This window comes from Gekko japonicus, unplaced genomic scaffold, assembly GCF_001447785.1.
Source record: "Gekko japonicus isolate JY-2015 unplaced genomic scaffold, Gekko_japonicus_V1.1 scaffold382, whole genome shotgun sequence".
NCBI classification, from domain to species: domain Eukaryota; kingdom Metazoa; phylum Chordata; class Lepidosauria; order Squamata; family Gekkonidae; genus Gekko; species Gekko japonicus.
In genome coordinates, this window is record NW_015168662.1 from 335426 (window position 1) to 350314 (window position 14889).

Below are 14889 nucleotides of genomic sequence, written 5' to 3' on the forward strand. Positions count from 1 at the left end.
GATTGGTTGTCAGATGTAAACCTTGTCTAGAAACAAGAGATGTCTGGGATTCAGTGAATACTTTTGAGATCAGCGTCCTACCAGTAATTGCATTATATTATTCCTGGTTCTGTGTATAGCATTTTATGAACTACTTTATAGAATATTTCCTAAGGAAGATTCGTTTTTTGAAATATTGTTGTTATAAAATCTGGAGATGACGTTGATGTATTTTTGTACAAGGGTTTTCTTATGATTTTATGGATTTGTTCATTGTTGCGTAGAGTTTATTGGCAACAATATATAGAAAATATTTTCTTTGTAAGTCTTGTTGACTATCTTGATTTGTGGGTCAGACTCTCACAACTGTTTTCTCAGTATTTGTTTCTTGATTTGCAAATCCCACAACTTCAAATTAACTCATTGAAAATGGAACTGGAACAGTTTAAATGCTTCCAAGGGCATGACATGAAACTACATGGAACAGTAACCTTGCTGAAAACTAAGCACATCTGAATCTGGTCAATGCCTAATGGCGGACCTTCTGGGAACCCTTACTTATGTTCAAAGCGAGGACCAAGGATTTCTTTCTGAGTTTTGATGTTCAGTTCCAAAACCTTCCGTCCTAGTGCATATGTTTTAAAGGGACAGAGTACTTTAAGCTCAATGAAGAAAAAGCAAGCGTAACAAGAGCAACAACATCTAGAAGTATATTTGATCCTCTGTTAATTCCCATGTGTTGCCGAAGGCTGGCTAGTTTTACAATATTAGCATGAGAAGGACACTAGGAATAATAATTATAATTATCATATGGCATTATATGTAGAATAGCCAGGAGAGCCTAAGATTGTCTGGCATCCAAGAAGGTTCTAGCTGTGTAGAATTATGCACCACTAAGTGGCAAGCTAGACTTGCTTTTAAAGCAAGAGGTGGTTTGCCTCTTGCTTGAGAGGTGGTTTGCCATTGCCTACCTCCATGTCACGACCCTGGAATTCCTTGGAGATCACCCTTCCAAATACTAGCCAAGTCCAACCCTGTTTAGCTTCTGAGATCTGAGGGATTGGGCTAACCTGGGCTATGCAGGTCAGAGCAGGACACTAGAAAACACACTGAGAGACCACAGAGAAGGGGGTCACTAAGGAAAGAAAGAAAAAGAGCATTTGTCAAATTTAGCTTTCCAAACATTCTTACAAGAACCAGAACAGAGAAAGGACATTTCTCTGTCTGTGGAAGTATGCTAAATGCAAAGGGCCACAAGCATCCCCAACACAGAGATCAAAACAGCACTGAAAACAGTTGGATTATATTCACAAGAAGGTCAGTTATCCAGAACAACTTAGCTCTTTTGAAGGACACATACACACCACAAAATTAAACAACCCAGATCTTGGAGATCACCCTTCCAAATACTAGCCAAGTCCAACCCTGTTTAGCTTCTGAGATCTGAGGGATTGGGCTAACCTGGGCTATGCAGGTCAGAGCAGGACACTAGAAAACACACTGAGAGACCACAGAGAAGGGGGTCACTAAGGAAAGAAAGGAAAAGAGCATTTGTCAACTTCAGCTTTCCAAAAATTCTTACAAGAACCAGAACTGAGAAAGGACATTTCTCTGTCTGTGGAAGTATCGAAATGCAAAGGGCCACAAGGATCCCCAACACAGAGAACAATCTAAACAGCACTGAAAACAGTTGGATTATATTCACAAGAAGGTCAGTTATCCAGAACAACTTAGCTGTTTTGAAGGACACATACACACCACAAAATTAAACAACCCAGATGACCATGATGGACAATTTCAAATTCTGTTCACCAAGAGCCTCAGCCAATCACTTTCAAGCTGTTCTTCTACTACCTGCTTCAGTTATAAATCTCCAAGTTCAGTGCGGTCCAGGTAGAGACCGGGTGGCAGAAATCACACCGTATCAGATTCTCGCGATCACTAGCCATAGCCAGGCGTAAAACCGCCGGTGAGGCGGCGCATGCTTTTCTTTCTCCCAGCTCTTTTGCCCATCAGGTGAGAGGGCGTGGTGTCGGGGAGGGACACGTTTCTACGGCCGTTTTAGCTTCCCAATCTGCTCCTGAACAAACCCCACATCCTCCACATTAACAACACCGGGGAACTCTGAACATACTCGATATTCACTTTCGTAACCGCTGTTTTTTCTCGAAATCAGGCATGTCCAAAATACTCGCAGAACGTGCAAGGAAGCGCTGTCAACCCTCGGCGCATGCCCAATAAGACCGGCTCCAAGCCCGCCTTCCTGCAGTCTAACCCGGAAGTCAAACGTTCTTCGGGTGCCGCTTTCTGAAGTGAATGAGTGGGAGGGCCGTTGCCCATCGAACGCGGGGCTGGCGCGCGCGCGGGGGGGAGGTTCCTGCGGGCGGAGGGCCTGAAGGCGCCGTGAGGTGAGATGGGCTGCCGGTGACGAGGGTTTCTCCTTCCCCGCCCCGCGGTGGCCTTTCTCTCGCCCGGCCATGGCGCCGATGGGGATCCGCCTGTCCCCGCTGGGGGTGGCCGTGTTCTGTTTGCTGGGGCTCGGCGTGCTCTACCACCTCTACTCGGGCTTTCTCGCCGGCCGCTTCGCCTTCTTCATGCTGGGCGGGCCAGCAGTCGAGTCGGGCAGTGTGGATCTGCGGGAGCTGCTGGCGGCCTCGGTCGTGGCGGCCGTCAAGGGTGGCGAGGAAGTGAAGCTGGTCCGGGAAGGGAACAACCTGAACGAGAAAGCCAAAGGCAAGACCCGCGAAGGGGCCGACGAGATGCTGACCTTCGGCGACCTCCATTCCAATCGCAAGATGTACTACTTGCTGAAGACGGCTTTCCCTGGCGTGCAGGTGCGTCGCTCTCTCTCTCTCTCAGTCTCTGATGTTAACCAGCACTGTAGTGTGGTGGCGGGGTCCATTTGGATCAGGGGCACCCACCCGGGTTCACATCTCCTCCTTCAGCAAGAAAGCACTTACAGGGAGGCTTAAGGCCAATTGCTTTCTGTCAGTCTGGCTCGCCTCACAGGGTTGTTTTGAGGGTCCAGGATCCCGTGCTCTGCCATGGGCTCCTTGGAGGAATGTAACATGTAAATGGCTTGTAAACAGGGGTGTAAGGAGAGTTATGGGTGTAATGTTCTGCAAGCACCTCAAGTTTTCTTCCCTTTTTCCTCCACATCTGATACAAAAGTAGTCGTGGGAAGATGCATTTTGTGCATGTTTAGAGTACTTTTGAGCTCTAGTACCAGAGGTCCTGGCTGAACTTTCTCTTCCCACTTGAGTACCTAACCTGTTCCTTGTAACCATCCTAAATTCCTAATCCTATTCAGAGGCCAATCAGGTGGTTCTTGTGTTATATTGTCAGCAATGAACTTTTAATAAAACTCTAAACTCAAAAGTTTGGACACTGTGCTGTTTATAATTATTCCATTGTGGCTGTTGTAGCATTATGGGACATAATAAGAAAATCCAATTGCTGCACCTTTAGACTGCTTTCAGTACTTTGATTGTATTTATGTGATCATTAAGGAAAACTGTGTATGACTAATGTAGCAATCCTGTTGAAATACGATTTACTAAGTTTATGTCTCACCTTATGTTGATGACAATAAAATGGCATGTATGAAAGGGGTAAAAAGCACAAAGAACACTTTCGACATAGCTAAAATAGAGGGACTGTTGTCATTCCAAAGACCAGTTAGCCAAGTCTTTAACTGATCTAAAGCTAAAAGAAAGAGTACCTGATAATATCCCTCATGCCCTCTGCTATCAAGTTTTCATGACAACATCAGAGTGGGAACATTCATGTGCATCAAATGTAAGCCATTCTTGTATGTATCCTATATATACAGTTGCCCTACATATTGGCACTTTCCAGCTCTCCCATTGTCTGTGCTGTGCACTCCATCAACTGTTGCTCCATCAACCGCCACTCAAGAGTACTCGTGTTCCATTGGCTGGGTGCTGGGTCCACTCTTCTCCCATGCCCACTGCCAACCTGGACACTCTTCCCTGACAGAATAAACTACCAAAACAAAACATCTCTCCTGATGAAGGCACTTCTCCTGCTTGGCTCCTGTGGGACTTTTCCCATCAGTGGCTGTTGCTAGGCAACCAAGCTTGGTTCTATCAGTAAAAAAGGCAGGGACAGAAGGCCCTTTCCAGGCCTTCGTGGGGAACTCATTGGGGCCAGTCCTGACTAGGGCACCCGCTCTAGGTTGGGAAATTCCTGGATATTTTGTGGTGGAGTCTACGGAAGACAGAATTTGGGGAGGGGAAGAGGCCTCAGTTGAATAGAATGCCATAAAGTCCATCCTCCAAAGCAGTTATGTTCTCCAGGGGGAGAGAGATCTATTGTCTGGAGTTCAGTTGTGATACCCGGTGATCTTCAGGCTCCACCTGGAGGTTGGCTACCCTAGGCGTAGCAGTTAGTACTTCAGAGCAGGGTCTGCCAGACCCAAGTTCTTGCTGTGGAAGTTGCGGGTGATTTCAGACCAGTCACAGACTTTCAGCCTACCCTATTATGTGTGGTTAGAAGTGATGTAGTTTTAAATTTCTTGTTGTTTCTTTCTCTCAAAGCTGCCACCAGGAATTTAATTCCCATCTTTAATTAACCTTTCCCACAGTATTGTGCCCAAACTCTAAGGCTCCTTCATTGTACTATGTGGTTCTGAGGATGAGAGTCTTACATTTTAAAACAACTTATGACTCTGTGTTAACAATAAACAAGATAAAATTTTATTGGTAAAAGAAGCGTATTAGTTACAAGATGTTTTGTTAAGTTGCTCAGTAAAATCTTTCCCGTTTTACTCAGGTCTCTGTCAGCTTTTCCCCTCACGCTCTTAAAATACTCTATTAGATTTTAAATATACCCTTAAGTATATTTCTTCCTCCTTTAGAATTTTAATGCCTTTCACAGCTTTTCTATATGATTCTAATTAGAAGAGTACTCTCAGACTCTGTGTAGATTGACCACAACTGACAGTTGCTGACTTCAGAGTTCTGACTTCAAACTGAACACTCTGCCTTCTCTCTCTTCACACACACACATCTCCTAGCTCCGCCCACACACTCTCAGTCACCAACCAATCACCTCACTCACTCATCTCTCTCTTTCACCCCCTTGTTCTTCTGACACTTGTTGTTGTTCAGTCGCACAGTCGAGTCCGACTCTTCGCGACCCCATGGACCATCTCCCGCCAGGCCCTCCTGTCTTCCGCCGTCCTCTGAAGTTGGCTCAATTTCATGTTCGTTGCATCAATGACACTGTCTAACCATCTCATCCTTTGCCGTCCCCGTCTTCTTTGACCAACCATTTAAAGAAACACACACATATAACTTGAATCATTACACTACCTCACAGAGTTGTTGTGCAGATCAAAAGGGGAAGAGGAGAATGATGTAAGTTACTTTGGTCTTCACTGCGGAGAAACACTGTACTTTTCCTAGGTAGAGGCTCTGGGAGGGGCGGGGAGATGGAAAGTTGAAGTCAGAGGGGAGATAAAGGTACGCCGATGGTTGGCTGGGAAAGAGATAGGGTTGCCACTTCCATGTTGGGAAATTCCTGGAGATTTGAGGGGTGGAGCCTGGAGAGGATGGAGTTTGAGGAGGGGTGGGTCCTCAGGCAGGTGCAATGCCATAGGCTCCATCCTCCAAACCAGCCATTTCCTCCTGGAGAACCATTGTTGCCAATCTCCAGGGGAGGGCTGGAGATCACTCCAAATTACAACTGCTCTTCAGATGGCAGAGATTAGTTCCCCTGGAGAAAACGGTAAGCCCTGTGTCATTATACCCTGCTGAGGTCACCACAGCAGATTGACGCTTGAGTGCCCAAGGCCATAGCCTCTTTCTAGAGCTCATTGTATTTATTTTCACAATGGGCCTTATTTCCACAACGGGCCTTATTCCTAGTTATCTATTTTTTTCCTGAAATACTGTAACACAGTGCTTAGGCTGTGGTGCTTCTGTATGTCTTATCTCTTCTTTTAATTGGAAGATGAAATCGTGACACAGATGTAAGAAGTGAATTCTGCATCTCCCTCTCCAAATACAGTGAAGTCAACCTTGACTGAAAATGTACTCCATAGTTTGGATTTCCTAATCCCTGATGTGTGGGCCTTATTGTGGTTATTCCATGGTGAGGTAAAGCAACATTTGTGTATGTTTAAAAGCTTTGTTTTATTACAGAAGAAAGTGAAGGCAAGTTACTAAAGCAGATTCCAGAGCTGAATTTTGGTTCATACTATCTTGTTCATATAGTTATGCAACACTTTTTTGTGTATGTGAACAGATCAAGTATGGGGAAGGGAAACACTCCTGTAACTGTTCCATGATATTCATGGCTTAAACTATTCAGTAAATCAATGTCTCAGTTAACTCGTGCCTTTTTCATTGCCACATAATTATGGTTTGTTGCAGTACCACATTCATAGCTGACAAAAAGTAATACCAAGTCCACTAGTAGGAGTTTGTGTGCTGGTTGAAGATAGTGGAATTTCCATGAAGCTAGACCTTATTTCCTCATATTAGAAAACATATATAGCATTGTACTGGGGATACTTTAATTGGGTTGACAGATGTTCAAAATTGTGAGAATTATCTCTTTGAGGGAATTCATTTTTTAGATATAAGTGTTCGAGACATAAATTAAAAATGGTGAATATGGAGCAAATGGTATTATGAAGTAAGTCCAAAAGGACAATAATCAAGTTTTTGACTGCCTTTGTAAAGAATATCTAGAAACAACATATTCTGGTATAATGCAACAAGTAGTTCAGTGTGTATGTTGCAGTACTAGAAAATGAAGCAATTGTCCAGTTCCTCTTTTCAGGTCTGAAAATTGTGGTTCACAACTGTCGTCAACTGTTTAATTGTGCAATTAATGTACAATAGTAGTCAAAAGTCACTCTGATTCTTAATAGCACCATGGTTTCTGGCAAATAATTTGAAATATTTGTGTGCTTGGAAAGATCAGATTCTTGCCTTTTAAAAGTATAACTGGCTGTGTGCATGTGTTTTATTTAGAATAATATGCCCATCAGACATAAATATGTTCTTGTAGGGAATAGCCCATTTGATTTCCTGTACTTTAATGTTAAACTTGGCTTTAGGTATATAGGACGCTGTCCATGGGAAATCCAGGCTCCTTGATTCCTACTTCTTCCTCTGCTGCTTCTGTGTTAAAGATTTCAAGAAATTTTGGATTGGAGGAGGGGATACTTTTTTCCTGATTCTTCAGAGAAAAGTACAAATTTTGAAAATTGGAATACCTACAACACTTATCAGAATTAAACTACTGCTTTTAGTTGAGCAACATAAAATATATCACAGCGTCAAGAATCTCCAGTCCAGGGGATCCTTGGTATGGTGGGCAGAGGCAAAATTACAAAGCAAACCTGGAGTGTGAATCCACACACGCCAGTGGGTAGCCTGCCACCAGCCTTTTTAGCTATCTCAACAATTAGAAGTCAAAGAGCAGACTTCTGGTCTTCCTGGGAATAAATAAGAAAGCTCTGCAAGGCTGGTCTCTTGCAGAATGAATTTTCACTAATGATTAACTGGTAGGTGGACATTCAAGTCTAAGGTACTGGAATTAGATTGTAGCGCCTGAAATACAGAACAACAAAAATATAATTAGTGTTTTATTAAAGAGTGCAAAAGTATGTAAAAGAACAAAGCAATTATTGACAAAACAAGAAAGCTACATGATAAAGTTCTAGCTACACAATACAACCTTAATTCATATTCACCAGGTGTTACTTTCTTGGATGAAGTTAGACAACGTCTTTGTCCAAAGAGGATTTGTCTGTGTATGCTAGGCAAGCGCCTGACCTATGACGATCATCTCTGGATAGCTAAGGTTGGCCGTTCCAGCTGCAGTTAACAACTAACAACAAAGAACAGAAATGTTCAACTTCTTAAAGTCTTAAGATTTAGACAGGCTAGGGCCCTTTTAGCCAATCCAAAACTCAGATTACCAAAGTTATCTTGACATGAGTTTGTGACAACAAATGGCTCCAGAGAGAAACACTTTTTATCATGGGATGCTTCCCATCAGCAATGTAAATCAAATCATCAAAGAAAGAATGAGGTGTGTGTTCAGTGAACAAATGGTGTGTCTCCTTTTGTCTCTGTTATTCAAATGCAGAAAGGCGACTTGCCAACTTTCCCATGTCAACAACCAAATCGTTTCCATTTGGTCCCCTTCAACCTTTTGGCAGGCCTATAGTTTAATAGAAAGCTTACCTAGGTTCAATCCAATATTTAATGAAAGAACAAGAAATTGACTAAAGGTCTAATTTATTGACATATAGCATATGAACTTTTACCATTTAATGTATTTATGGTATTTAAAGTATATATGTTTTTTGTTTTCTGTAAAAAAATTGCAGGTATATCCAATACTTTAGAAAGAATTGCAAACTGTACTCTATGCGATCTTATGTGTGGATCTGAGAGGTAGGAGATGAAAGCTGGGGGGTAGAAAGCATTCTGCAGTAAACAAAAGTGTATGAGAGACTACACAGTCACAGTAGGTGGCCATCTAGCCTCTGTTTGAAAACCTCCAAAGAAGGAGAACCCACCACCTTCCGAGGAAGCCTGTTCCACTGAAGAACTGCTCTAACTGTCAGGAAGTTCTTCCTAATATTTTGCCAAAAACTCTTCTTATTTAATTTCAACCCACTGGTTCTAGTCTGACCTTCTGGGACAACGGAAGACAACTCTGCACCATCTTCCATATGACAGCCCTTCAAGTACTTGAAGGTATTTATCATATCACCTCTCAGTCATCTCCTCTCCAGGCTAAACATACCCCACTCCTTCAGCCTTTCCTCATAGGTCTTGGTCTCCAGACCTCTCACCATCTTTGTTGGCCTCCTCTGGACAGGTTCTAGCTTGTCTATATCCTTCTTAAATTGTGGTGCCCAAAACTGAACACAGTACTCTAGGTGAGTTGTAATCAGAACAGAGTAAAGCAATACCATCACCTCGTGTGAACCGGACACTATACTTCTGTTGATACAGCCCAAAATCACTTTTGCCTTTTTAGCTACAGCACTGCTAACTCATGTTCAGTGTATGGTCTCCTAAGACCCCTAGATCCTTTTCACATATACTACTGCCAAGACAAATCTCCCCTATCATATAATGATGCATTTGATTTTTCCTACTTAAATGCAGAACTTTTCATTTATCTCCGTTGAAATTATTTTATTTGTTTTAACCCAGTTTTCCGGCCTGTCAAGATCAGTTTGTATCCTGACATTGTCTTCTGCCATATTTGCTACCACTCCAAATTTAGTATCATCTGCAGATTTAATAAGCATTCCCTTGTATATCTACAGTATGTATTGACAGAAATTTTCTAATACTGTGGACTGTTTTACATATTTTTTCATATTAGATGATTTGAGTAAAAGTTTGTTCATTTCATTCATTCCACATGGGGTGTGCATGACTACACACACACATCTAAATATCTCATGGGAACTTTTCAGATTTCCTCCAGACTCCATGCTACACACTTTGAGTGTGAGAAACATTGTCTGACAGTGTTGGGTTTTTTGTGTGTGTTCTCCCAAATTCCCCAATGTTTACAGGGATGAAGAAGAATGTTCTTTCTTCACCCTTCACATCTCTGTTCTATGTCTTACACTATATTCTCACTAGTTTGTAACTGCAATAGTAAACCCAACTTTTCATGAGGGCAATAGGGGGGTATTTACTTTAGATTAGTAGGGCTCTGGATTAACGTTTGGTGCATTACAATACTATTTCTAGCAGTAGTTTGAAATTTGGCAGAAATGGGAAGACGGAATTGGTGTGTTGGGGGGTTTGTTGTTGTTGTTCAGTCGCACAGTCGAGTCCGACTCTTTGCGACCCCATGGACCAGCTCCCGCCAGGCCCTCCTGTCTTCCGCCGTCCTCTGAAGTTGGCTCAATTTCATGTTCGTTGTATCGATGACACTGTCTAACCATCTCATCCTTTGCTCTGAGTAAAAGAGGAGAGCGCAAAAGTGAAGCTCAACATAAAAAAAACTAAGATCATGGCATCCGGCCCCATCACTCCTTGGCAAATAGAAGGGGAAGTCATGGAAGTAGTGACAGACTTCACGTTCCTGGGATCCCAGATCACCGCAGACTGTGACTGCAGCCATGAAATTAAAAGATGCCTGCTCCTTGGGAGGAAAGCGATGGCAAACCTAAACAGCATGATAAAACGTAGAGACATCACCCTGCCAACAAAAGTCCGCATGGTCAAAGCAATGGTATTCCCAGTAGTCATGTATGGCTGCAAGAGTTGGACTATAAGGAAGGCCGAGCGCCGAAGAATAGATTCTTTTGAACTATGGTGTTGGGGGGACAAGTGTGTAATTAAAACTGTTCACAAGGTCCTTTCAACTACTATAAGTCATTGTTATCATTAAAGGGTAAGCAGGTACAACATGTGGAAGAAGGTTTGTCTTGTGCTGCTCCTGTTAGTACATCTAGAGTCAGTGGTGTGGGAGTCTTGGGAGGTCTTAGGAAAAGAAAATCCTTTCTGCTGGTGGAAGCGCTTTCTGTCAATGGAAAACATAGATTGTGCCATGTTGTAAAGTAGGGAAGATTTTTATGACAAGGGGAAAAGTTCATCCTTTGTTTCACAGTGTTGATGAAACTTCATTGTGTCTTGGCTCTTCAAAGGTTTTCATGTGCTAGGTTGCAAGCAGAAGTTCCTGTGGAGAAATGGGAGTATTGCAGCAGTTTTATCTGTTGCTTGTTTGCTTAATTAGAACATCTCTCTTTCTTCCATTAGATAAACACAGAAGAACACGTAGATGCAGATGACCAGGAGAAAATTTTTTGGGATCACAGTATTCCTGAAGACATAAAGAGAAACATTCAATCAACACTGGTCCAAGCGGACAGTGTTACTGTATGGATTGATCCTCTGGATGCAACTCAAGAATATACAGGTGATAGTTTTCTTTCTTTTGACCTGCTGCTTTCTTTCTTTTGACCTGCTGCTTCTCTGTGTAGTTTCCCCTCATTCTTGTAAGGGAAAAAGCTGCTCCCTGTCAGAGCTGATGTAAACATTTTAATGGGCTTTTTACACTATTATTTTTTAATTATAAGCCATCTCATGCAAGGCTCTAAAGTGGTGACATAGGTAGTATGAAATATGAAGTAATTTTATTTTTTATATTATCAGAATTTCTCATGTTCTAAGTGTGAATTTGTTTACATTTCATATTGTTCTAAGGCAAAAATCTTAGTCCTATTTTTTGTTAACTTATAGCTCCCTTATCAGTTTTGTTTTGTTTTTGTTTGTTCTTTGTTTTTTTAAATGTCTAAAGATACTATGCAAGCTACTTACTACAAAATTGGTTGTATAAGATGAGTTTGGTTATTTTAGTAATGAAGTCCTATATACTTCTGAATATATTGTAGCTTAATTTCAGCAGGCCTTTAGAGTAAAGAAACTATATTTAGATTTCAGTTTTGGCAAGAAGATTAAGTTGTTGAACAAGAAAATTAACCTATTGTTAAATCAGTTGCTGCTGTTTTAATTGCATTCTGTTCAGTAAGTATGTCTGCTAAATAATCTACACTAGTTTATTTTCTGCATAGGATAAGTTAATAAAATGTTTACAGAAGCTAAATTTGAAGGTGAAAGAGTGCAGGATTGAATACTTAAAACAATAATTTTGGTGTCTTAACTTTAATCTCTTGTCAATTTACAGACTTCTGTTAAACTATATGTTGGTTGTAGCATAGTTCTTTGTTAAACAAGGACTGAAGGTACTTCAGTTCCCCATTCAGTCTTGCAACTCACTGGATGCCCTTGGACTAGGTCACTTTTTTGGTGCTACTTCGCATGGTTGTTAGGATAAAATGGAGCTCCTCAAAAGAAGGGTGGGATAGAATAAAAAACAACACGACCCACCAAATGGAATTTATTATTACCAACTAAATGACACATAATGAGGTGCAAACTTTTGAATTCTCTGCAACTCTTCTTTAGGCTGGATGTTACAATTTAAAGAAGAGAAAAAGGAAAAGAAAGATGCTAGGGCATGATGTAAAGTCCTGTTGCAGTCTACTTCTGCATTGTTCTCAGATATTAGATGCAAAGTTGATATGAAGCGACTCCCAGTTTTTTAATGAGCATAAAACAATCACATTCACAGGAAATACAAATAATACTGAATGACCCCGTATGCCTCTCTTCCTAGTGATAAATAAAGGCTGCGGTCACACAGAGCATTAGGCACGCTAGAGAGACAGAAGATAGGTGGATTTTCCGGGCGCGATCTCACCGCCACATCTGGGAAGCGTAGTGCTCCCGTGGCAAACCCGAGGCTTCCCGCCGAAGATGCGTAGTTAAAAACTAGTACCTCGGAGGTACTAGTTTCCGGTAACCGCGGGGCAAGGGCGGGCATCTGATCGCGTTTCCGGTGGTAGTTCTGGCGCCCGCCCGCCCATGCCCCCTCGTATAAAACGGGGCATGCGCACACTTTGGTGTCCGGGGAAAAAAGCACCCGTTTGCCACGCCGCTTCTTTGCCAAGGCGCAGGATTGTGGTGTGCTCGGCACCTCCCCCCTACCACGGGACCTCCACAGTACGTCTGCTGGCGCAACCATGCGTTATTTTGCCCCGGGGGCAAACAGCCACGCTCCCCCCCCCGCATTTTCCTGCCCATGTGCCCGCGGCCATAGTGTGGCAGTTTGGAATTATGCTTTGTCCTACATGTCTTTGCAGTATTAAAGATTTTTTTTCTACTTTCCTTTCAGAGAATCTTCTGCAGTATGTTACTACAATGGTGTGTGTAGCTGTAAATGGTAAACCGGTTATAGGAGTGATACACAAGCCATTCTTTGCATATACAGGTATGTGGCTTTCTTCAACTCTCAAAGCTGTGTTAGAGCTTTGGATGGATGAGGCTAAATCTGCAGGATTCCTCAAACAGCAGCAGGCAATAGGGATCAAGATCATGACTAAAAATCTTTCCCCTCCTTGCTCCTCTGCTCCACTCTCTTTAAAAAAAAATAGCCTGATGCAGAGTTTTTAGAAAATTTAAAGCTCACACACTTTGTTGTCATTTTGGTAGTCTTAATAGCAGGCCTTACATGGATTTTGGTTTTGCATGTGGCTGCCTGAAATTTCAGTGCCATACACAGTCGCTGTAGTTGCATTTGATTTGAATGGAGAGAACATAGCAACACAGAACCTTGTTGGAGCCCAGATAAGAGGTAAAAAGTTTACCTCCACATTGATGTCCATTCCATAATTGTTGCCCCTGCTGTTTCACCTACCTAGCCAGGTGTGCCATGGTTCAGTGAACCACAATTGGAATAAACTACGCCTCAAATTGTCCAGCAGGTTTTGTGAACAATGTTTTATTGTTTCTGATCTGTGCTGACCAGTGGAATGACTCATGTGCATACAGGTTGAAGGCAGATACCTGATTTTGTTAGGTATGTTTGAACATGTTCCTCTCCTCCCCTACCTTGTTGTTGTTTTACTATTGTTTCCTCTGAAAAGCTATGGGAAATATGAAGCAACGTTTGCACTGTTGCTTGGAGTATCATGAGGCTTATTTTGCTTTCCCAATATCCCAAGATATAAGGACTGTTCATCAAGCAGCCACTAGACAGTGAAACAGACAGATGCTACAGCAGGATCAGGCTTAACAAACTCTTTAACAGTCACTGCAGGATGGTGTTCAGTTTACTTGTTTCTTTCTATTTTAACTTATTTATTAAAATTATTTTAATAACACACAGCTGAATTCATGGCCTTTAATGGTGCATTGGGAGGCGGCGAAGAGCAGGCCTCCCATGCTGGGTGTGTCTTTCTTGAAAATCTGTCAAGTTCGGGAAGAAATTGCCTAATAAAATTCTTTACACTTCAGATTCAGAAGCTGCAGCCACCGTCAACCAAATGTAGTCCACAAACACCAACATACTAACAAAATGTGTACTTGTTTTACAGCCTGGGCAATGGTAGATGGTGGATCAAATGTTAAAGCACGTTCTTCCTACAATGAGCAAACTCCAACGATCATCGTATCCCGGTCTCATGCAGGGACAGTTAAGCAAGTTGCTTGGCAAACATTTGGAAATAAATCTGTGATCATTTCAGCGGGTGGATCAGGTTTGTCATCTTTGGTCTTTTTTGTTTCTTGCAACCATATCAAAAGTTGACATGAAGGTGGCAAAGAACAAAACTGGTTACACCTAGCAAATGTCAAAAGTAGTTAGAATCTCTGAGAGACAGGAAATTATATCTGTAGAGATATTGAAGCTTTGCAAAAGATAGTTAAGGCAGTGCTGATGTATTGGATGGAGATTTTAGACTGATTGAATAGGGGATCTTCACAGTACCATCTGGGGTGTGTAAAAAAAAGGGTATTTTTCAGATTCGGGTATATTGAACCCAAAAAGTATTGGTATTTATTGATATTCTTGAATTCCAGTATTGGTAGTGCAGGAAATTCACAAATACCTCCCCCCCCACACACACCCTCAGTGACCACTGTTCCATGCCCAGAAGATGTCAAAAGCCCTCTAGGATCCCCAGCCAGACAGGCCTGAGGAAAAACTGCTTCCTGACTCCAAAGTGGTGATAGCACTTCCCTGGGCATGTGAGAAAGGGCCACAAGAACTAAGCACTGATGCAGCCCTTCCTGCCTTCCCTCTCATAATCTGCCTAAGTTCATAGAATCAGCATTGCTGACAGATGGCCATCTAACCTCTGTTTGAAAACCTCCAAAGAAGGAGAGCCCACCACCTTCTGAGAAAGCCTGTTCCACTGAGGAACCACTCTAACTTTCAGGAAGTTCTTTTTAATGTTTAGCCGAAAACTGTTCTGATTTAATTTCACCATATATATTATAAAAGTACAAAATTTATTAGGGTGTACACATATTAAAATATATTCGGGTTAAA

At 42.1% G+C, this 14889-nt stretch overlaps 1 protein-coding gene across 1 annotated transcript in view; it reads left to right on the top strand.

Annotated features, from left to right (window-relative positions):
- The first annotated feature begins 2270 nt into the window (after nt 1-2270).
- Nucleotides 2271-14889, top strand: part of IMPAD1 (inositol monophosphatase domain containing 1) — a 15668-nt gene continuing 3049 nt past the window's right edge. The window contains exons 1-4 of the mRNA XM_015415275.1: nt 2271-2813; nt 10755-10914; nt 12733-12828; nt 13934-14095. Coding sequence (XP_015270761.1) covers nt 2457-2813; nt 10755-10914; nt 12733-12828; nt 13934-14095 — 775 coding nt within the window. The 5' untranslated portion in view covers nt 2271-2456. The remainder of the gene's footprint in view (nt 2814-10754; nt 10915-12732; nt 12829-13933; nt 14096-14889) is intronic.